The sequence below is a fragment of the Phaseolus vulgaris genome, chromosome 8, assembly GCF_000499845.2.
Source record: "Phaseolus vulgaris cultivar G19833 chromosome 8, P. vulgaris v2.0, whole genome shotgun sequence".
NCBI classification, from domain to species: Eukaryota; Viridiplantae; Streptophyta; class Magnoliopsida; order Fabales; family Fabaceae; genus Phaseolus; species Phaseolus vulgaris.
The window spans coordinates 58,277,050-58,299,882 of NC_023752.2; the positions used below are offsets into that span (position 1 = coordinate 58,277,050).

Here is a 22,833-nt window from a genome sequence, read left to right on the forward strand (position 1 = left end):
AATTCAGTTAAGACCATCATGAATCACAGTGGTAAAAGTTGTCACAGTGTTGAGTTTAGTTTTTTATCACATTTTGAGAAGCATTAGCTCTTTTCTCGGGGTTGGTAAATAAATTTGGACCATTATAGAAAAATTTAGACAGAGCATATTTTGAACCACAGTACCCTGTGAGGTCCAGTGAGGTAATTTTTTGAGATGGAGACCATGATCAATGGTGCCATTCAAATAGAAGCACTCTCTTAGCTGCTTTCCAATGAGATTCAATATGGCTATGCATGAATGACATAGTTTGTTGTCGCATTAAAATTATACATAACTTTGACGTAATTCAAAGTCATAAATAAAAAATAAATTCAGAAGTTCATATGAAGTTTTAATGAGAATCAAATTTCCATGTTATGTAGCCCCTGTGGATCTAAGAAAGTTATAGGCAAGTGCTCCAGCTATGGCTCCAATAATTGGACCAACTATGTATATCCACAACCCTTTGTAAACATGCATCACAAGCGCAGGACCAATACTTCTTGCAGGGTTCATGGAAGCTCCTGATACAGGCCCGCATGAAATTGTAAAACCAATTTCAATTTTAATAAGAAAACAGCATCAGACCCCAGTAACTGAGCAAAAATGTACAGTGGCACCTACATGCATGAGCAAAAATCAGTATACAAATAGTGCAGAAACTAGTTATACCTGAATTGGAGTCTTAATTCTCCCTGGTGGCCTAGTCTAAGTTATATTAAGTAACTTTTTAATGTTGTTTTCTAGGAATCATTCCATGTCAACTTTAAATGGTGAACTTCATTGAGCAAGACTGAAACTCCAATTTTAATAAAAAAAACATAACTTTGAAGAATTGTGTCTAGTTATTATGTTTCCAAAAATTGAAAATGATGTTAAGAAAAGAAAGTTACCTGTTTATACGAGAAGCGACGAAAGATGGCCAAAGTTATGGTGACTGATTGAAGTGTGCTCCAGAGATATGTGTAACAGTGTAAATCATGACCATTACAATGTTACACTAATGCCTGGACATGTGACTGAGCCATAGATCTTATTCACTGCCACAGATCCACAACCAGCAAATACCACAAAATATGTGCCAATCACTTCTGCTATCACCTAGTCACAATCCATAGAAAAAAAAGAAGAAAAACAATCCACCCTCATTTTAGTTCACTCCTATCAATTAATGAGTTTAATGATAATAGTATAGAACAGTTTTACATGACTAATCAATCAATAAAAAACTACTAATGGGGTCATTATTTGTAGTTATAATCTATAAGTTGCTAAGCCTATTTTCTCAGCTAGTATTGTATACTTGTGTTGCGCAACTGTTAATTCTTGTGAGACAGAAACACACATCGTCACTGACCTTCTGTGCCAGGGTTGCAGCATGGTTTGAACAACAGTGATGCAATTCAAAGGTTCTGGAAGGGCCAGCGGTTAAACCTTCTTCCATACTTAACATTATATCTTCTTCTTGAGTGCCTTCAGCTTTGGTGCTTATTGCTGTTAATATCTCAGAACAGAGTGGCAGTTTATGAGAAACAAACACTATCTCAGTCCGAGAATGTTTGTTAAGTATAATTGCCCCAACATATAAATACAAGTAATTCCGTGATTTTCTGACAAACTATCAATTATTTTAACTTTGAAATAACCAATTAAATTCGTGCAAATTTGTGATGTATGACGGCATAACTGAAAATTAATTCTAGATAGATTATGTTTTAAAGATAATAAGCACTAAAGAATTTGTTTCTGATACACAATTACACGATGAAAATGATACTCATATACATCTTAATTTAAATTTAATAGAACCGAAACTTTAGTGCTTGTTTGTTTTTGGATTACAAAACCAATATTTTGCAGCTTTTAAAAAAGTACATATTTCAATAAAATTAATTTTATTTCAAGTTTAAAACAAACAGTGTTAGTTGAGATAAAATAAGATAAAATATCTTAAAATGTAGTGCTGCTAACACTAGAAATCTATTCCTTGAGCAGAACCTAGAAGCCACCGTGTGAACCGTAGAATAACAGAACAAATATGATAAGCTTTGAGATTTTTACTTTTCAGTTTATAAACATTGCATCCAATCTTTTCACCCATGTTTTCAAGCTAGGAAGTAGATGTTGGAATTTTATTTTAATTAAGGTAAAAACAATTTAGTTAATTAGAGAGCACAATTATTAAGAGTTTTATTTTATATCAGTAATGTATCTCGAATTAATTTCTGTACAGATTTATGGTTAGATAAGCTTTTGGTAGAATCATTACACATCCATTCTGATCTGCATAATCAGTTGACAAAAACAATTTCTGCTTTCATACCCTGGTCAATGATGTGATTTGGATTTCATTTCTAAAATATTTCCTATGAGACTTGAGTTGAACTCTCAAAGACTATATGGTACGAATTTAGGAATATGACGAACAACGAACAACAACGGTCATGCACAAGAACCACATGAAATCATACTACTTTATATTTTTATTATTTTTTATGATATTGGAGTATGTTATAAGTTCGATTTTTCTAAATTGAGTTTGGTATCTTTCCCATACTCCTTTGTATTTTTATAATCTTTTATGATATTGGGATATGTTACAAACAATTGATATCACATTTGGGTTGTGAACCTATTTAAAATCATAAATTATATTTTTTAAATATTAAAAAAATTATTAATAGAATTTCATTTGAGATTGTTTGGAACATTAATATAAATTTAATACAAACTTAAAAAAAAATATGTCTTTTTTATAGATATATCATAATTTTTAAATAAAATATGAAAATTTATAACTTTATACATATCCATCTCAATATTTACTTTAAAAAAATCTTTATCAGCATGAAAGTTACTTATTCAATCAAAATTTAAATCTAAAATTAGTATGGAAAAAGTCGAGTCGGACTTAGGTTAAGTTAAATCAATCACATCATGTCAAGTTGGTTGGAGATTACTCAAATTAAGACAAGTTGGGTCCATATCAAATAAAAATGGACTAAGTTTAGGTAAGTTTGAGTTGGGTTTGACCAAGTCATATCGAGTCAGGTTAGGTCTTGGAACAAGTTAAGTCGGTTCAGTTTTGGCCAAGTCAAGTTAGGCTGAGACGAGTCAAACTCATGTTCAGCGAATATGGTTTAGACCCACATTGGGTCAAATTAGATCAGGCTTAGGTCAAATCGAGTTGTATTGAACCCAAATTAGGTCGAGTTAGGCCTAGGTCAATATGGGTGGGGTTGGGTTGGGGCTATGTCAAGTTAGGTTGAGTTGGAACATGTCAAGCAAGTATGGTTAGCCTTGGTTAAGTCAGGTTTAGGCCAAGCTCATGTTGTGTTGAGTTGAGTTGGGACCATGTTGGACTGAGTTGAATTGGGCCTAGGTTGGGCCAAGTCCATATCAGGCCACATCAACTTGGGCTAAGAGGATCTTGGCTTAGGTCGAACCCACATCGAACAATGCTATGTCAAGCTTAGGTCAGGTTGAATCAGATTAAACCTAAGTTGGGATGGGTCAGCCTAGTTAAGTAGGTACGAGGCTAGGTCAAGTTGACAAAGGCTAAGGTTAAACTGAGTCAGGTCAAGCCCAAGTCAGGTTGGTCCCAAATCAAGAAAGGTTAGGTCAGGTTAGGTCAGGTTAGGCCTAAGTCATACAAGATTGGGCCAGGTTGAGATAGGTCAAACTAGATCCAAGTAGGTTAGGTTAGTCCCAGATTAAGTTGAAGTGGGTTGGGTCTGACCTAGGTTAAGATGAGACTGAGCCAGGTTAAACTCAAGTTAGTTTGGTCAGGCCTATCTGAGGTTTGAATGAGTTAGATCGAGTCGAGTTCAAGTCAGACTTTGTCGAGTCGGCTGAGTTGACCTAGGTTGAGGTCAGGACGAGTTGTGTTAGACCCAGGTTAGGTTGGGTCCAAGTCGAGAAATGTTTTACTAGGTTAGACCCAAATTATGTAAGGTTGAGTTGGACCAAGTCGAACTTTACAATTCAAAATATAGTTTATATTCTAAATCGCATAATTCAAAAGGTATTTGAGAATATAGAGAGTTCGAACTTTATAATTCAAATATAAATATATTCTGAATTTTAAAGTTAAAAAATTTACGAATTATACCGTAAAAATGAAAAAGAATAAACCCAACACTTTTTTATCAAAAGGTAATTTTGGAATTAAAAGAACTGAAGAGGTGCAAGAAGAAAAGATGGAGATGCATGAAGAAAACACCCAGTTTAGTTATGATCTTAACCCACTTTATGTGGGGTCTTCGGGGTTGGGCTTTTTCAACTCATTCATTTACTAAGTCAATAAAAGTGGGAGCAATTACTTCGTGCAGCTGATGAATATTGAATTTGAAACCAAATTTATGTGAAATGACTTAAATAAAAGGGAAGATGCATATCAAAACTAATTTCGGAAACCCTTTTGCTAGATAATATTCTTGGATTTGAATTTTTGGAACACTTTTCTGAATTTTGAAGATTTTTTTCAGAACTCATTTCCAAATTATTTTTTTCATAACGTATTTTTTTCATTCTGAAATTAATTTTCCAAATTTTGATTTTTGAATTCTATTTCATAATTTTATTTCTTAAATACAATAATTTAATTATGAATTTTTTTAAGAATATATTTTTTAATTTTAAATTTTCAATTTCGGAATGAAAGATAATTTTAAAATTTTTTAAAAAAAATCGGGTGTAGATATTTGCCTAAAATGAACTTAATTTTAAAAGTAAGTTAAAATGGATTGATGTACCATAAGTCAAATTGATAGTAATAAATTATATATCTAATCAATTAATAAAATCATTTAATTTTTACCGATATCCCAAATACAACCAAAATGTCTGTTATGTCATCAGTAGACAATAAAAGATATTAGTTTCAAAAAAATTAAAAATTATAAGGATGAAAAAACCAACGAAGCAAAGTTTAAAAAGTAAAATTAAAATTCAATATAATTATCGGGCAAAAGGATTCAATTGTTATCTGTCACAAGATGAAAGCCTTCCCTCAAATTATTCTAAATGATTTCAGTTGAATAGTCAAACAGCCGAACCTCACTCCATCACCGTCAACATCAAATTTGCCACGAAAAAAGGCATCACATTATTTGTGACCAAAATAGTTTTCTTAAGCTCATAAAAAGTAGCATTAGAGTCCTTCTCTGATGTCCAAAATACCAAACTCTAAAGAAAAGGTCCCATTAAGATGCACTATGCAATATAGAAAGAAGTACTTGCTAGCTACGCAACTGTAAAGAGGAGAAGAAGAATTGACAAGACCCTCAACTACTTCTGTATACTATTTTATACAACGTTTCCTTTACAAATCAACTAGAAAATCAAGTTCTTTTAATCATACAACAACATTTTATTGACAATTGCCATTACCAGTCACTCGATACCTCCACCATGGCCTGGACTGGCATTTCTTTCACTGTGTTATCAGTTTTTTTTTTCTTTTTGTTCTTATATTACAGAAAATTTATCTGATAAGTTCCAAGTGAAAAGTAAAAGATAGGAGAAAAAAAAGGGAAAAGATACAAAGTAGAAGAGCCCCAACTCAACTACTATTTTGAAGAAACTTCAGAAGCACAACTTGTCATAGGAATATCACTAGGGGTACATACAAGAGCCCTTTGCTGCAAATGTCTCAAACTCTGCTCCATGCTGACTTGGACCATCTCAGCCAGCATCTTCTTTGCTTTACCAGATTGATCATCCCCATCAATCTGGGATATGATGTCACACACTATGTTCTGAAGAGTGTCAGGTTCAACTTCAGGTCTTGAATATGGAGACTCTCTAAGTAACTGCAAAAGGGTACGTGCTTTTGGCTGTGATTTAGGGGTTCCTTGAACTGTAAGCTCAAGAAGTCCCGGAATAACACCTTCTCTAAGAATTGGTTCCCTGTATTTACATCTATCACTTTGACACATTGTCAGCAGTGCTCCAACAGCATGTTCCCTACTCTGGGGAGTACCATTTTCAAGAACTTCCACAACTGCAAGAACCCCACCCTCTTCAGATGTTAAGGCAGTTCTGCCCTCCTCGTAACCCACCAAGGATTCTATCAGACCAGAACATTTTTCAGCTATTTTTGAGGATTTTCTACAGGTTTTTAGAAGACTAACTATAAAAGGCGTTGCATTTGTTTCGAGAATGATGCTGAGGTTATCGGGGTGTGTTGATAAATTGGACAGAGCCTTCACAGCATCAACTTTAGCTTGGGGGCTTCCATCTCTGAGAGTATTTACAAGGAGAGGAATGGCGCCACAAGCACTAATGATTGGTTTGTTGGTTGGAGAGGCAGATAGAGTGAGTAAAGATGCAGTTGCATACTCCCGCAGATTTGGATTTTGTGACTTGAGGAAACTGATTATTGGCTCTAATGCACCAGCTTCCACAATGTTAATTTTGTTCCTGCTTGATAAGAATAGCAGAAAGTTAAACACCATTGAATCTGAAGCATTTGACAAAGGAAGACTAAGTGATTTGTAATAAAGAGAACAGGGAAAAAAAAGCAATAATAGTTCTGATTAATTTCATTTTTTTTCAATTAGACTACATTTTCTAATAAACGGCTCTATCAGATTATCTTCTATCCAAAGCTGCAACATATTAAAAAACAGGCCTCAGATGTAAGACTAATGCCAAGCTAAAAGGGGTAAACAATACCAAGACCACACATTTAAGCCAGATTAACATTAGATCCCTGATTTACACTCTTTTGATGATGGCTAGAGTATGTTCAACATTTTTCCTTGCCAGCAGAATTTTTCTATGATTATAGCTCATTTATGGACCCGACAATCTATCGGTTATTAGATAACATATAACCCACAAAACCTCCTACCGACCCCATGGACCCAACCCAGTAAAGAGAGAATGGAAACTTGAATGCAGAACACACATAAAAGTATGGTCTTCCCTTCTCAAAAGCATTTAATATAAAAGGTGATTAGGAAACACAGCTTACAGCTAATTTTTTTTATGTTTTTTCACTACATGGGAAATGGGGAAGTGAAAATTTAAAATTGAAATCATTTCAAACTTAATGATAAAGCAAAAATATAAGAAAGAAAGAAAGGAGTAGCATAAATTATTTACACTGCCAGCCAGAAAGTGATTTCACTAAGCAACAATTGGTAAAAATCAAAACATTTGATTTTATCTTTTTGTATTATCTTTATTTATCAATTCCACCTACTACCACAACCATATCCTTAATGAAAAGAATAGTACAGAAGTTGAAAAAAAGTCATTCGGTGATTGAATACCGCATTGAATGAAGGGACACGAACCATCTCCAACAATAAACATTAAAAATAAAAACAGGGCACAGTTTACTCATTGGATCAAGCCTCAAAGAAAAGTTGAATAACATAAACAATACCCGGAATTCTAGAATATAGAGATTTTAAGTGTTTAGGTTGATAGCTGCCTTGTTTTGCAACTTTTACTTTGCATGTTTCTATCCACAATCATAAAAAATATTTTCTTTTTACTATATCACACCATTTGATAACTGTATACAAAAATTTTACTATCTTCCGTTGACAAATTTATCGTCATTTATAACCTGTGCAACTTTTTGCAGGTTAACTTCATTTAAATAAGACAAGACTAAAACGTTAAAAAGGTAAAGTGCACCATATGTACCAAACAAAAACCACCCACCAATTGGATAAGATTCTACTGTTAAAGCATCTAATATTTCTTGTCAACCAGTTTATGCATCCATTGAATTCATAAGAAACAATGATAAATCCCTATCTAATCACTACACGTGACACAGTATAAAAAGTGAAAAACATTGAAAAATATGACTAGCAAATACTCAATCATCTTCTTCAGAATTTCTCATCAATTCAGCCAACCAAATTCTGCATTCTGATTCTAAGCCATGAAAATCTGTTTTTCCTCTTCTTTCTTCCCTGAATTCCAACACATATCTCACTATCATTAATCACTTATTTAATAATATTTTATCACATGAAAACTTACACCATAATTTTAATTATGAAACTTAAATCATCTAAAACTAATCAACAACTTCAACCAAACAATTACTAAAATAAAGTAAAACTATTTGTTATAAGCTCTCACAATCTCTTCTAAATATCTAAGAATAAAAAACTCCTCCTTATTGGATCATGTATTTGAATGTTTACCAAATCGAAATTATTTATCGCATATTCTTATATTCTATTCCCAACTAGACAAACTCCACGGATCCCATGTGTTTCACACCATCCAAATAGATTGAGAAATTACAACAAAATATTAAAGAAAAACCAAAATAATTGCCACCATAGGAATACCTCTGACTCGTACACCCAAAATCCTAAACCCAAATTACATAACAAACACAAGTATTATATATATATATATATATATATATATGCATATTTTGAGTAAAAAATAGTTTTTTTGTTCCAAAAACACAATTTGAGAAGAAAACTGGTTGATTGAAATTTTGGAGAAAAAGATGTAAGGTGGTACGTGCTTTTCGTCTTGTACGGCGAGGTTGAGGAGAGCGAGGAGCGCGGGTTCGTGGAAGTCGGGCGAGTCGACTCGGAGCATGGAGACGAGTGGCGAGACGGCCTGGCGGAGGTGGCGGCGGCAGCGGTGGGAGTTTTTGGTGAGGCGGCGGATGTCCCTGGCCGCTTGGACCCTCAAAACGGGGTCGTTTAGCTGCAGCAGCTCCAACGCTCGCCGTACGGCCACCGCCTCTGCCGGAGGAGCCTCCTCCATGGGCTTTGTTTAGTAACAGAAAAAAACACAGAGAGAGAGAGAGAGAGAATTGGTTTGTGCGTGCGTGGCTTTAAGCAACAGTTATTATAACTCAGAACACATCACAGTGTTGATATATAGAGAGAGAGAAAAGGGTAGTTGTTGGTTGAGACAGTTTCTTTGTTTGTTTATTCAACTTTGGTGTTGGTTTATTTCGTTTTGTTGCCAAACTCATTTTCCCATTCAAACCAGTCAAACACTCTTTGTTAGCGTTCAAGTAACATTTCACACCAAAATTCTTAAATACTTTACTTCAACTAACACTATATTCATTCATCTCATTTTTATTTTTCTCAAAACAAATCTATCATAGATTCACCTTAAAATACATGCTCATAAAAAAAAAAGTTAACCAAGAAAAAAATGACTTAATAAAAAAATTAAAATTTCCTGTGTATAGCTTATACAATAAATTAAATATATATTGTTCAAGATAAAATTAGTTTTGTACAGTAATTTGAATAACACTTTTACTTTTACCAAAATATATTCTTAAATTGGTGCTTTTAACATCTGTCCTTTTTTTTTAAGAAAAGGTTAAAAAGCGCCTAGTGTATAACCAGGAAGAATTAAATTTAATAAATTTCGTGAGTTATTTCATGTGATTAGTTAATATAACATTAAAATTTAATAGTGAGCCAAATAAAGGATATTCTTTTCTCCCAAACTTGTATTTATTTGAGTTAAAAAATAAGTTAGGCATGTTAGGTCAGGTATTGTATTTAACTTTGATTTGATGACTCAACACTATAATACCAAGAAATGATGAAGATAATTAATAATGGCACATGTTAATATTAACATCATACAGACATAACGAATAGACCAAAGAGAGTTATTTTTATTTCTTCCAAAGTTTTGATTGAGTTATTTATTTAAATATCGATTTGACTCGATCAAGCTTAAAATAAATGGAAAGAAATTGAAAATTGCAAACATGTATAATATATTAATATTATGTAATTAAATTATGAAATAAAATAATAAAAAAATTAATTCAATGTACATTTATAATATACTTTAAAGTAAAATCATACTGTTATAAATATATAGCATCCATGTTGATTTTAGTATATCTAGAGTTTGAGACTAATTGCATAGAATATCTTATGTTAAGTCAACAACTTTTCTTTTTTTTCTTCACAATTATAAATAGATTGAGAGCATGTACCATGGATGAGAGGAATCTATACATCCTGAATATGGAATATTTATATATACAACTGTTAATATTTATAATATATATATATATATATATCATTGGATAAAATTCTCTTTATATACTTTTAGGAGAAAGAAAGGAAACATAATGAAATAATTTTTTTATAAGTTTAAATTTTAAAATTAGTTTACATATAAATTAATTTATAAAAATTGTTTGATATAAATTGTTTAAATTTAAACATAAGTTAAACAACGTGATCAAGTTTTTTTTTATATTAATACTTTGTATTGATAAAGTTATTCTTCCTCTTCCTGTTAGATAAGAGTTTCCTTCACTAGGTTCGATTAAAATTAACACTGATGAAGCTGTTATGGAATATCTTGGTCATGCTACTTATGAAGGTATTTTCCGTGAGAGTATGAGAAAATTTATTGGAGCTTTCTCGGTGTTTCTTGAAGTTCAGACTGCTTTGGTTGCTGAGCTTTATGGGGTTATACATGCTATGAAGGAAGCTCAAAAGATTTAATGTCTGACTGAAATGTGATTCTGTTTTGGTTTGTGCTACGTTTACTGACTAATGTTTCTTAGATGTTTCATAATCGATGGAATACTTGTCTTAATTACGGTGGGAAAATCAGGTTTATGGTTACTCGTATTTTTCGTGAAGGAAATACATGTGCTAATAAGTTGGTTAATTTAGGATTTATTCATAGAGAATATTTTCATTGGTATAATAGGCTACCATCTAGTATGTTCTTAGAATTCTTTATAAATAGATATAATATACCTATGTATCATTTTTGTTAACATATGAGTTTTGGTCTAATCCCCCATATTTTTTATTTTTTTTAATAATATTTTTTTTCTGTGATAACAAATGATTGTTATTGTTTGAAGTATCAATATAGCTGAGATGTCAAGTTGCACAATAATATTTAAAATGAAAACTTTTATTTAAAAAAAAAAAACTTATAAGGAAGGTTATTTTATTTTTCTTATATTCACACACACGCGCTCCTCTATTATAGTAAAGAAGTTTGTCTAGATACTTTTATATATTATTAAATTAAAGTTAGATAATCGCAATTGGACCTGACCACAAATTATATCAAGACTTAGAAGTTTATTAGGTAATCATAATTGGACAAGATGATGAATCTTTCAAAATTTTGAGTTTAGAACTTAGTTGATAGATCATATTACAATTTTATCTAGTAAATTAAAATCACTATTAAAACATAATAATTTAAAAAAAAATTATAGTTTAACAAAATTACCAGACATTGCACTGGATTTAGCCTATTAAAAAAAACTCAAACACTTATAGAAAAATAGATTGAGTATAATTTTGAAACCTAAATCCCTTAAAATGAATAAGATTAACAGAAATTAGGTTTTGGTCACGTTCATCTTAGCTTAGGTAGTTCCCTAGAAACTATAGGAGTTGTTTAATATATATATATATATATATATATATATATATATATTTTTAGAGCTTTTGGTTCAGTTTCTGAATTTTTTTTAATATATTTTAGAATGTTAAGGTCATAAAATGTGGATGAAATTGATAAATGTTTCTGTTGATGTGAGTGTTGATTAGAATGGGCAGTTAGGTACAGTTGACTATAGCTTAGCTATAATTATTTCGAAATCTTAGTCTTTGCAATAATTTTCTCTTTGATTTAGATGCATGCTTCTATTAACTTTAGTCTAAAAACAAGTTATGTATTTATTCTTTTTATAATTAAAGGTAATTATTGATAAAGAAATAAATAGGTGAATGAAATTAAAGCTTGTTGAAATAGGTGAATTGATATTCCACTGAGATAAATAAATAAATAAATAATATACTATATCACTGTTCACTTTGCTTTTACATATATGGCTTTATTCTCATTATAAATTACAACTTTAAAATATTCCACTTCATGCCTTTGTAAGTGCATTATTTCAAAGTAACTTCAAATAAGCCAAGCCAAAAAGAAATTTGCTTTGAACTTTTTTTTATCTCCTTTATCTTTTTTTTTTCTTTTGTGAAAGAAGTTAGGGTTGCTTTTATACTCGTAATTATCTTATCTCAAAATTAATCAAAAAATGAAATGTTTTATTTTCCCAAGAGTGTGAGGAATGAATCTTTGTGTTGAGGGTGCTCCAAATTCAACTGGAAGAGTAAATGTAGCTTCATGGTATGTTTAAGTACTTTTAAAAATGCATTTTATACATTAAAATTTTGTTCAAAAATTCAACTTTATAAAAGTGAGACTTTTTTGCAAACTTAATTAATTTAACCAAAACTTGAATGAAAAACATGCACCCAATATACAGCTTTGGAAAGTGGTTGTTGCCAGATCTCAAACTGCTCAAAAGCCCCACTGCTATATTATTTAACTAATAAACCTTCTAATTAACTCAGTTTTGAATTAAAGCATCTATGAATTAATTAAGAGTGATGAGTGTATAATTAACCTTTTTGTTGAATAGGGAAATAAGGCATTATGATATCAAAACAAGTGCTTAAAAGTTAGGGTTGTTGGAGGAGAATAAATAATCTTAAATCTGTATGTTGGAATTTTGTTTTTTGACGTGGAACCGTTTGTTGGCACATTACTGTGTACTCTTGGCAAATGACATGTATTTGTTCCTAAACTTCAAGTATTTTTTTTAAGCTTTCGTAGAGTACACGTTTTGTGTGCTAACAAGTTAATGGTACTTGTCATAAGAAAAGAAAAAGGTGAAGGAAGACATTTATATGGTATAAAACAAAAAATGGTAAATTTTTAATATATATTTTTCAACTTAATTTTTTAATTATTTACGACGAAATTTGTCTAAATATAGCCTAAGTTTTAAGTTATGTATTTACAATGTATAAACAAATTCCTTTCTTGAGTTTCAAGTGATATTTTTGTGTGTACAAGAATCTTTTAACTTTTTTTTCTTTCGATCATGTTCTCTTTTCCCTGTATGTGCCCTTGGAGCTAGGTTTATGTATCGGTTTTGATATTTCTAAACATTTTAATACGAAATAGAATATCATGATAAAAAAGTTTGACTAAGATGTTCAAAATACATAATGGAAAACAAGCTTCAAAAACAAATTTTGATGAAAGTTACTAATTTTTTTTTATATATTTTTGAAAGATTCTATTAGAAATTTTGAGTTTATAATTTTTTATTTTAAATTAATTAAATTTAACGAGTGATACAATGTTATAATTTATCTATTCTAATTATTTCTTAAAAAGTTATAGGTAAATCTTCATCAACAATTTTGTAATTAAATATTATATTATAAATATTAGAAATTACAAATATTACATTATAAGATATTAGAAGTGAAAAACAGGTGTTTTAAGATATCTTATTATTGATTCGTCAATCATAAAATAAAATAAGAACTAACAAAGTAAAACGAATTAAAAATATTAACTCGAATTGCTGAATTTTTTAAAATTGTGTATTTTTAAAATGTGTTATATATATATATATATTAATTTTATAAGAACACATTTAATCATAAAATTGTTTTGAAGTTTTTATTTATTTAATTAATATTTTTAACCGAATAAATAAGATTTAATTTTTCATATTAAATTATTTTATTATAATTAATAATTTAAACTTAATCTATAAGTATTGATATATTATTACATATTTACTTATATAATATAAAATTAAGCTTTAAAATTATTTTAATTTTAATTTTTAATTTAAAAAATAAGTTAACTCGGATTTGACAAGTTGACTGATTAAAAAGCCTAACCTAAGTCAAATTTTGACTGACTCATAATGTAGACCCACTTAGCCACCGTATAAGTTGTTTGATGTATTAATGTTGGTGTCTTGCGCAATATATTTTAATTGTGCCACCTGTGGTAAAAATAACTTTTTTTTAATTAGAAAATTGTTTAAAAATAGCAATTTTCAACGGCATTTAAATTTATGAAAAATCCTGAATCTGAAAAAGATATCCACGAAAACACTTGTGTGTTTGTCCTTTTTCAAATTTTTAAAGAAAAAAAAAATAGTTTTAGTCGTAACAATTGCATCTTCACATGACACGACGTCTACGATAATAACAATTTTAGTAAATGTGTATCTTGTCATCCATAGCAATGTATATATAAAATTTCCCTTTCCTAAAATTTTAAAATCACTATAAATAATTCTCCATAACACTAACCAAAAATATTTTAAAAACTAAAATATAGTGAAATGAAACTTTTAAATAAATTTTTAAAAAATATGCATATTTTATGTAACTGTCCGCCTTTTATTAATTTTATTTAATTAATTGTTATTATAAAATAATTTTAATATATTATATAATAAATAAATAAAATTATCTATTATATTTTAAAAAAAAATCTTAAATTTAAACTTATTAAAATAAAATATTATAATAATAAATATGGACAGATAATTACCATGTTATTATTATTATTATTATTATTATTATTATCCTTTGGTGACCAAAACATTGCGCAATAGGTTGGGGCCCAGTTTGGAGCATGAGCCCACCATCGCCATTTATGTCCCAATTGGCCCTTAACCAAAAAAACAATTACTTCTATGCTGCCAAAACTTTTCCATATCAAGCAAATTTCAACACATAAATCCAAAATAAATAAATAAAACCCACACTCCAATTTACTATTTAAATTTAATTTAGGTTTATATATTTTTAATTTTTTTTAAATTATATTAGTAGATAATAAATTTTATGCAAATATTAATTTATTATAAGAAAAGGTTGAGTCCTCTTGTTTTAAATAGTTATCGCAAACATTTTTATAAGCAGTTAAATAAAAAAACGTATACGGTGAGTTCGATCCATCTATTTAGTATACGAGTTAAAAAAAAACAAGTTCTAACATTTTTGGTCCGTATCAACTCAATACATATTAGTGGATTAAATGGATTCATCCACTTAATTTAAAAGTAAATCATTTTTCTAAAAAATATTGTTTTTTAGAAAAAATCTAATAAAATCAAATAATAACATTTTACTAATTTTTAAATTCCTAAATAATCATAAAATAAAATTCTTAAATATGATAAGTTTTAATTTCTTGTCCATCAATATTATAAAATGTTCAAACTTTAAATCCATTGAATGAGACTATTGGGCATATCAAAAAAGACTCCAGTATGGCTAATGGCTAAGGGAACATGAGATAATATCGTTAGGGTCAATTATCACATTCGATATATTGTCTATTTTGGATATCAGAACTCCGTCATATTTTGTCCCTAAAAGACGGGAGGGAAGAAAGTGTATTAAGATGCGTTTGCCAAAACAGACTAGCTTGCTACTGTTTAGCTTATGGTGTTTACCATATGATAGAATAGTCATGGGAAAGTTTTATTCTAGATTAATGGTGAACGTCAAATGTTTTTATCGAATTTAGCGTTTGAACTTTCCGAGTGTTGAATTTGAGTTGTTGGCTAAGTTTAAGATGGATTGTTAAATTTTAACACCAAAACTGAATGAAAGTTCACGTGCCTGCAAACGACTTTTTGACGCTCAATATCTCGTTGTTAATTGCTTACCGTCATTAATAGATGATTTCCTTAAAGAGAAGAGATATGCTTATAACTCAGACACTGAACAAAGATATTTCCATCCTTCACAAAATGGTGATAGTGAGAGTGGTGTGGTGTTGAAATTAATGGGAGCAAAAGAAAAGAGACAATGATGAAAAGAGAATTGTCCCAAAGAAGAGGAGAATGAAGCAAGGCTAAACGAAACAAATAACAATGTTAAAAAATAATAATTGTATCAATTGAATATGACGATGGTTAATTTAAAAAGTGTGGTTGTTTAATTTTGAGAAGGATTCTATTAAAATAAATGTTTTTGATGGTGGTCCCCTATAAACCATTCTCAAAGATGTCATAAAATACATACATATTTGATAGTAATGTTTGCATTGTAGGTGATGAAGTCAATTTTATAAGATGTGCATGCGTGCGTGATGTATACATATGCAAATGCATCCCTATTAGACCCATCAAACCACAAAAATTGGCTTCAACAATGACAGTTTTAAATAGGAATTTATGGATGACAAAGTCTTAGTTCGTGTGCCTCTTTATTTCATTTTGGCAACACATAATTTGTGGTTCTGCTAAGCCCCACTCATACACGAGATATCAAAATTAATGCATATACTTAATTAATTCGGAGAAAAGTACAAGGTTTTTTTTTTAAAACTTTTTATTATGAATTTTTTTCTGTTTTAATTTTCAGTTGTTATATTCATATTTTTCTTTTATACGTAGAACAAAGTGCACATAGCTACAACCCTAAGCCATCTATTACTATATAAATAAGGATAATGTTTTTCTTTATTTAACTATTTTAATTTTTTAGGTTTCTGCATTAAAGTGGTGCAATTGATTAGGTTTATTATGTAAATATATATATATATATATATATTTTTTTTAATTATGAGATTGGATAAATATTTTTTTGGCAAAGGATAAATAAATTAAAAATGAATACTTTAGGAGTGTCACAATCCTTAAACTTAACAAACCAGTAGAAAAAGTACCAAAAGATCTGCCACTTAGCTTACATTCCATAAAACTTTACAAATCGGTAGAGAGTAATAAATGGTTACACTACAAAAAAAAATCATAAAATAGAAATCAATTTTTAGAGACCAAAATAATTAGTTGCAATAATAACTAAATTAGAGACCATTTTAGAAAAAAAATTGATTTCTAAATTAGTTTTTAAATAGTTTCTAAATTGGTATCTAAATAGCAACCAATTTAGATACATTGGTTGCTATTTAGATACCAATTTAAAAACTATTTAATAATAATACAAATTAATTTAGAAATCAGTTTTTTTAGTTTCTAAAATGGTTTCTAATTTAGTTATTATTGCAACTAATTATTTTGATCTTTAAAAATTAGTTTCTTTTCGATGATTTTCATTTAACCATTTATTAGTTTGTACTGTTTGTAAAGTTTTATGGAATGTAAGTTAGGTGGTAGGTTTTTTTTTTTTTTACTTTTTCTAATGGTTTGTTAAGTTTTATAGAATATAAGCTAGGTGATAGGTTTTTTACATCATCAATCACAAATTCTATTTTAGTTTCTCTTTCTTTAATATGTTTAATTTGTACCCATTGCCAACTTATACAACAATAGATAACATAACAAAAACCCTGTCTTCCAAGATTTTTCATCAAATTAATTGGCATGGTGATATTCAATTGAGAGAAAAAGTCAAAGAACATTATCTTATATCGTTTTCTCTTTTTCCATGATAACAATAAACTGCATAGAAACCCAGTATAGTCAGATATTTATTAGAAACACTTCCATCACACCTAGCATACAGAGAAAATTACAACAGTTTGTGGTTGAAATCCTGGGACATGGTTTGTAGCCCCAGCACATACACAAACACTATCACATGCTCCATTTTTCTGCTAGATCTTGATTCAATTTAGAAGTTTACAAATTAGAAAGGTCATGTATTCTGAAATACTAAAATGTCCTTCAGAACGACCAACTTCCTGAACTAATTCCTTATTCATTGGATCCATGACCTTTAATTCATCATTGAGATGAAAGAATGGCATCAATGGCTTGTCTTACTTGAGAAATGTCAGGAGCTTTTCCACCTTGGACAGGCCAAAATTCATCAGCTGCCAACACCTTCACAAAGATGTGTCATGATGAACTTAGTTTGCAGATGAATGACCAAAAATATGCATATCAAAAGAAGAAGGAAATTAGTGCATTGTGTGCTAGTCCCACCTTCACTTGCAACTGAAGAAACTTCACGTAACTAATTGCTTTCTCCAACATGGTGACCAAATCAACCTGCAAAATTCATCAATGAAATTAAATCATAATCCTAGATATTGTTGCAAAGGAAATGCAAAAGAATGCAGCATTTCAGACTAGTTTGAAAAATCTACCTTGGAGCCGTTAGGGACCAGTTCTTGGAGTATCTTAAGCCGCTCACTTATTCTCTCTCTTCTGTTCTGTGATACACTCGTACAAACATTCTATCAGCATTGAGCTCATATTTAAGTTTTCTTAATTTACAATCAAAACATGGAACATATATGCGACATAATTTAACTTAGGTTTGAAGCAATTAAGCAAACCTTAGCAGCAACACTTTGAGGATCCTTGGATGGGCTTGACTTTGGTTTTGTTGCTTTACTTGCAGTTGTGCATGGCTTCTTGGCATTGGCAGCTTGCATGGTCTCTCCCTATAAACACCAATCTCATATCATTCTTCCATTCTAATTAATTTCATGTAATTCTTATGGACTAATGCTAAATATATGTATAAAAAGAAGTTAAGATGTGATTAAGAAGCAAGCAATGATTAATACCATAAAAGATCGCTTTCTCAAGACTAATTCTTGTGCTGCTGACTCATTCACGCTATCACTGTGGCCATTAGGTTCTGAGTATAGCCACCCAGAAGATGAACTTTCACCATGTTGCTGCTTCTCTTTTGCACCTTTGAACATGGAGCTATAGCAAGTAGCAGTTTCAGAGCAACTGAAATTTTGGACCAGGCGCATGTCTGTGGTGCTTTTGGGACTAACATGGTTCCATTGGTCACAACCTTCATGCAAATTACTCTCTTTGGAAAACAGCCAACTCTGCTGAAAGCTAAGAAAAGACTCACTACCTTGCATGAGGTTGCTGAACTCATTGGCTTTGAAATTGATTAGAGATTCTGCTTCTTCAAGATGGCAATGCGTGCTCTTTTGAACATAGTCATTGCCAATGCCACATAGAGGAGGACACTGAGTTATGGCTGAAGCTGAATCATTGCTGAGGCCATTAGTACTTTGTGAGCCATCTTCCTCTTCAACCCCAGACTTTTGGTACTGGTTGACCCCATGAGATGTCAAAGATAGTGCCATTAGGGAAGTAAAGGACCCAAATGCAAAAGCAGCTAAGGTTTGTTAAGGTCAATAATGAGCATGTCAGAAGTAGTGAAGAAGACCTCTCTATATAGGCCTAAAAAACGAAGTACCATTTTGTATTGATGGGAATTGGAGCAATAGTACTACTTAACTGAAATATTTAATGGGGGAGCAAGAAATCAGAGTAAATAATAGTAAAATATTGATGTGTTTAGGAATTTAAAAAATGTTGTTTAATCGATCTTGATATTGGGAGTGTTAGCTGGCAAAAGAGAATGCAAAGTAGCATAAGGGTCGCCGGATCCTTCGCCAAACCCACGTCTCTCTTTGATTGATTCCAAATTGGTTAGTCTCACTTTGATGAAGAAGTTGGAGCTACTAGCTTCTCACATGCTTCCTTTTTAAAACTTAAGCACGTGGATTCATACTCTATTCTGTGAACTCTATATTATATTTATGTTAACATTCTGTGCAGCTGTCTGCACTGCTTATTGAACTGGCTAAGATACCACTCATTGCCATGCATCATGGGTTGTGTTCTGTATATAATTCTGTTTATTTTCTCTTTTTATTTTGTTGCAAAATGGACAAATGTGCATGAAGAAAGAAATCCTATAATTCATACAAGTAGTGCTGATAGGTTGACAATCCTCCATCAACTTACAATAATTAGAAAGAAAAATAATTCTTTTACTAAAGTGTAAATCCTAGTTAAAATGATTGATCCTAAATTATATTATATCACATTACAAGCTGTAATTCTTTTTCTTGTATAATTTTTTTTATACAAAGCTCATAAACACTTTTAAGAGTGTTTCCATCCTTATACAAAGCTCATCTAAAAAGATAGAATCCAAAAAATATAAAAAACTAGGTTTCTTATAAAAACACAAAAGTATCTTAAAGTATAGCATGCTCTAATTCTTCATTCTTACTCGTTATAGGTTCTACCACCATCCTACAAAACATATGGTCAAACCTACACCTAAAACACTAGTTTTAGACCAAAACTTATAGCTTTGCAACCACTAATTTCACCTTGGCAATCTTCTACCAATCCAGCTTTGCTCTACTCACTAAGTGTCGGACATAACAGAACCAAACACCAATGTCCATGCTCCACAATTATGCAGATATTATGCAGCAGAATTATGCATTAAACAACATGAATCTGATGCCTTTGCACCAAGGACAATTGTGGCTGTACCAAACAATATGACTCATAACTTGTGCTCGAACCTGTTCTTGGTCTTTCCTTGATGTTAATACTAGCAGAATCTGCCACGCCCTTCTTCTATATGCTCTGGTGCTAGGTATAGCACATTATTTTTCTTTGTATAGTATGCATTCTGACCCTACTTGTTCAGTTTCATTGCTCACTGCATGCAACTCAAACATTTAGACGAAAGCTTCGTGAGAGATGAAGTTAAGTATTCATGTACAAATAATCTGACTTTTTTTTCTTCTTAAAAACAGAGAAAAATCTTACTGCACTCTTACTTTCGAAATGCAACAAAAGTCTAAAAAAGAAGAGAATAGTATATCGATAGTCTTTGAGAAGTGTAAAGAATTATGTACAAATAAAGTAGGTAAAAAATTGTACTAATAAATATATTGTTAATAGTTAACATATAGTCTGTCCCAGTGCATAATTTTCAATTTCTAATTATATATTTATATTTAAATTTTAGTTATTAAAATAAACAAAATAGATAGGATAACAAGTTTGTAGATATAAACTCTGCTACTAATAAAAAATATTAATATGTAAATATAAAGATGTAATTAAGTACTCATTATATTTTCATTAACCATATGTGAGAAAATAGTGATCATGAGTATATATCAGTATTGTGGAATTGATATGTAAAATTATACTTACAAGTTGCGGTAATGTGTCAATATCTTAGTTACTGAATGCTTTTTTCTTATAACATAAGAGGTAAAAACACACTAAACAAAATGGTTAGCAAAAATTGAAATAATAATGATGCAGAAATACTGTTGCTGGCATTTTTTGCATCAGTAAAAGAAACATTTATTTATTAGATATAAGTTAGAAGATACCTAAACCCATTATAAAATAGAAGTTACACATTATTTTCATATGTAGGAGTTGAAGATCTTTAGAAGAAGAAAAACTTTTATTTTTTATAGCTAATCATGATCATGTAAGATCTAAATTTAATAAGATACATCATGTACTTTACGTTAGGCATATTTAAAATAATGTTATTTTTATGAGATTAGATCATCCAAACACAACCCTCCAAGACTTTTTTTGGTTCTTTACTGCTATTAGAGAATAATGGTGCCGCACAAAGTGAAATCTAATGACAGATGAAACCCCAAAAAACTACATGTTTCCAGATTGAAGAACAGGTACAAGCTTAGTTGCAATTTTTACCACTTTACTGCAAAAAAGGGCAATATTCGTTAACCAACACAATATATCATCCTTTTGAGACCATCTTTTTGGCTGAACCATGTTCAACACAAACTTCCATACAAAACATTATATTGTATTAACTTAATTACATATAATGTTAGTATTTTATGAATTTTATCGTTTAAGTTTTCATGCTATCTTTTTTTATACATTGTACCGATTAATTAAATGTCTTTTATTTATATACATTATTTTAATAATGTAAGATCCTTAATATCCTTAGTTGAGAATCGAACATCTAGATGATGAAATTATATGCAAATGATCTAATAATAACTTGATAACATGTTATATAATAAAACCAGTTATTAAATAAAAATTTAATTTAAACACACAATATAACTACTTACTATATTCATTAAATTATATATAATTTTATAAACTAACAAATTATTGTTATTAAAATAGTTTCTATTATTAATAAAAAAAATATAATCTGATTTTTAAATTAGTATGTAATCAGTGATTAATATTTTTTTAGTTATAGCTAAAATATTGATTTTAATTAGATACTAATTTAGAAACTAGTTATTTTTTTATTAATAATTGAAACTACTATCAATAATTTTTTAATCTATAAAATAGTATTTAATTTAGTCAATTATATAGTAACTAATTATTTTTTATCTCTAAAATTAGTTTTTATTTAATTATTCATTTAGTGGTACTATAATAAATCCATGTACTATTTTAGAATTGGATTTTGAACTTATTTTGGTTATATAGTAACTAATTATTTTTTAATCTATCAATAATTTTTTAATCTATAAAATAATATTTAATTTAATCAATTATATAGTAACTAATTATTTTTTATCTCTAAAATTAGTTTTTATTTAATTATTCTTTTAGTGGTACTAGAATAAATTCATGTACAATTTTAGAATTGGATTTTGAACTTATTTTGGTTATATAATCTGCTACAAGAGAATCATTAAATAGAAACTAATTTTAGAGACAAAACATAATTAGTCACTCTATTTACTATATTAGATATTATTTCAGAGAGTAAAAAAATTTATTGATATCTAAAAAGTAATTTATATTATTAATAAAATTTATGAATTAATTTATAAATTGGTATCAAATTAGTTATCAAGTTTTAGCTACCAACTACTTTAGATTCTAAAATTAGTAGCTAAAATTTTGGTATCTAATTAGATATCAATTAGCTAATTAGATACCAATTTAGAAACTACTTTAGATATTAATAATTATTTAATCTATAAAATAATATCTAATTTAGTCAATATAGTAACAAATTATTTTTTATTTTAAAAATTGATTTTTATTTAATGATTTTCTAATAGTAATACGAGAATATGAGACTTTTAAGGTTTTTTTTTTAAAAAAAAAAATTACATTTCAAATGTGAAGTTTGTAGGTCAGATGAAATCAAAGTGAACTAAATTTTAATGATAAAGTTGCTTATTAGATAATGTTAAAAAATGTTATAAGTGATTTCAATGATCCAGAACCAAAGTTCA

General features: G+C 29.6%; 2 protein-coding genes and 1 pseudogene across 2 annotated transcripts; all 3 read right to left on the reverse strand.

Annotated features, from left to right (window-relative positions):
• Positions 1–92: 92 nt before the first annotated feature.
• On the reverse strand, positions 93–2,122 carry LOC137825408 (probable aquaporin NIP-type; annotated as a pseudogene).
• A 3,172-nt stretch (positions 2,123–5,294) lies between these two features.
• On the reverse strand, positions 5,295–8,947 carry LOC137826111 (U-box domain-containing protein 3-like). Its single transcript, XM_068631970.1, has 2 exons — positions 8,531–8,947; positions 5,295–6,444 (listed from the first exon to the last, which is right to left on the reverse strand). Exons 1-2 carry the CDS (start codon positions 8,776–8,778, stop codon positions 5,592–5,594), a joined length of 1,101 nt encoding a protein of 366 aa, XP_068488071.1. The 5' UTR covers positions 8,779–8,947; the 3' UTR covers positions 5,295–5,591.
• An 8,318-nt stretch (positions 8,948–17,265) lies between these two features.
• LOC137824453 (putative transcription factor bHLH086) lies at positions 17,266–19,017 on the reverse strand. Its single transcript, XM_068630102.1, has 5 exons — positions 18,352–19,017; positions 18,118–18,225; positions 17,926–17,991; positions 17,762–17,827; positions 17,266–17,659 (listed from the first exon to the last, which is right to left on the reverse strand). Exons 1-5 carry the CDS (start codon positions 18,892–18,894, stop codon positions 17,561–17,563), a joined length of 882 nt encoding a protein of 293 aa, XP_068486203.1. The 5' UTR covers positions 18,895–19,017; the 3' UTR covers positions 17,266–17,560.
• Positions 19,018–22,833: the final 3,816 nt, after the last annotated feature.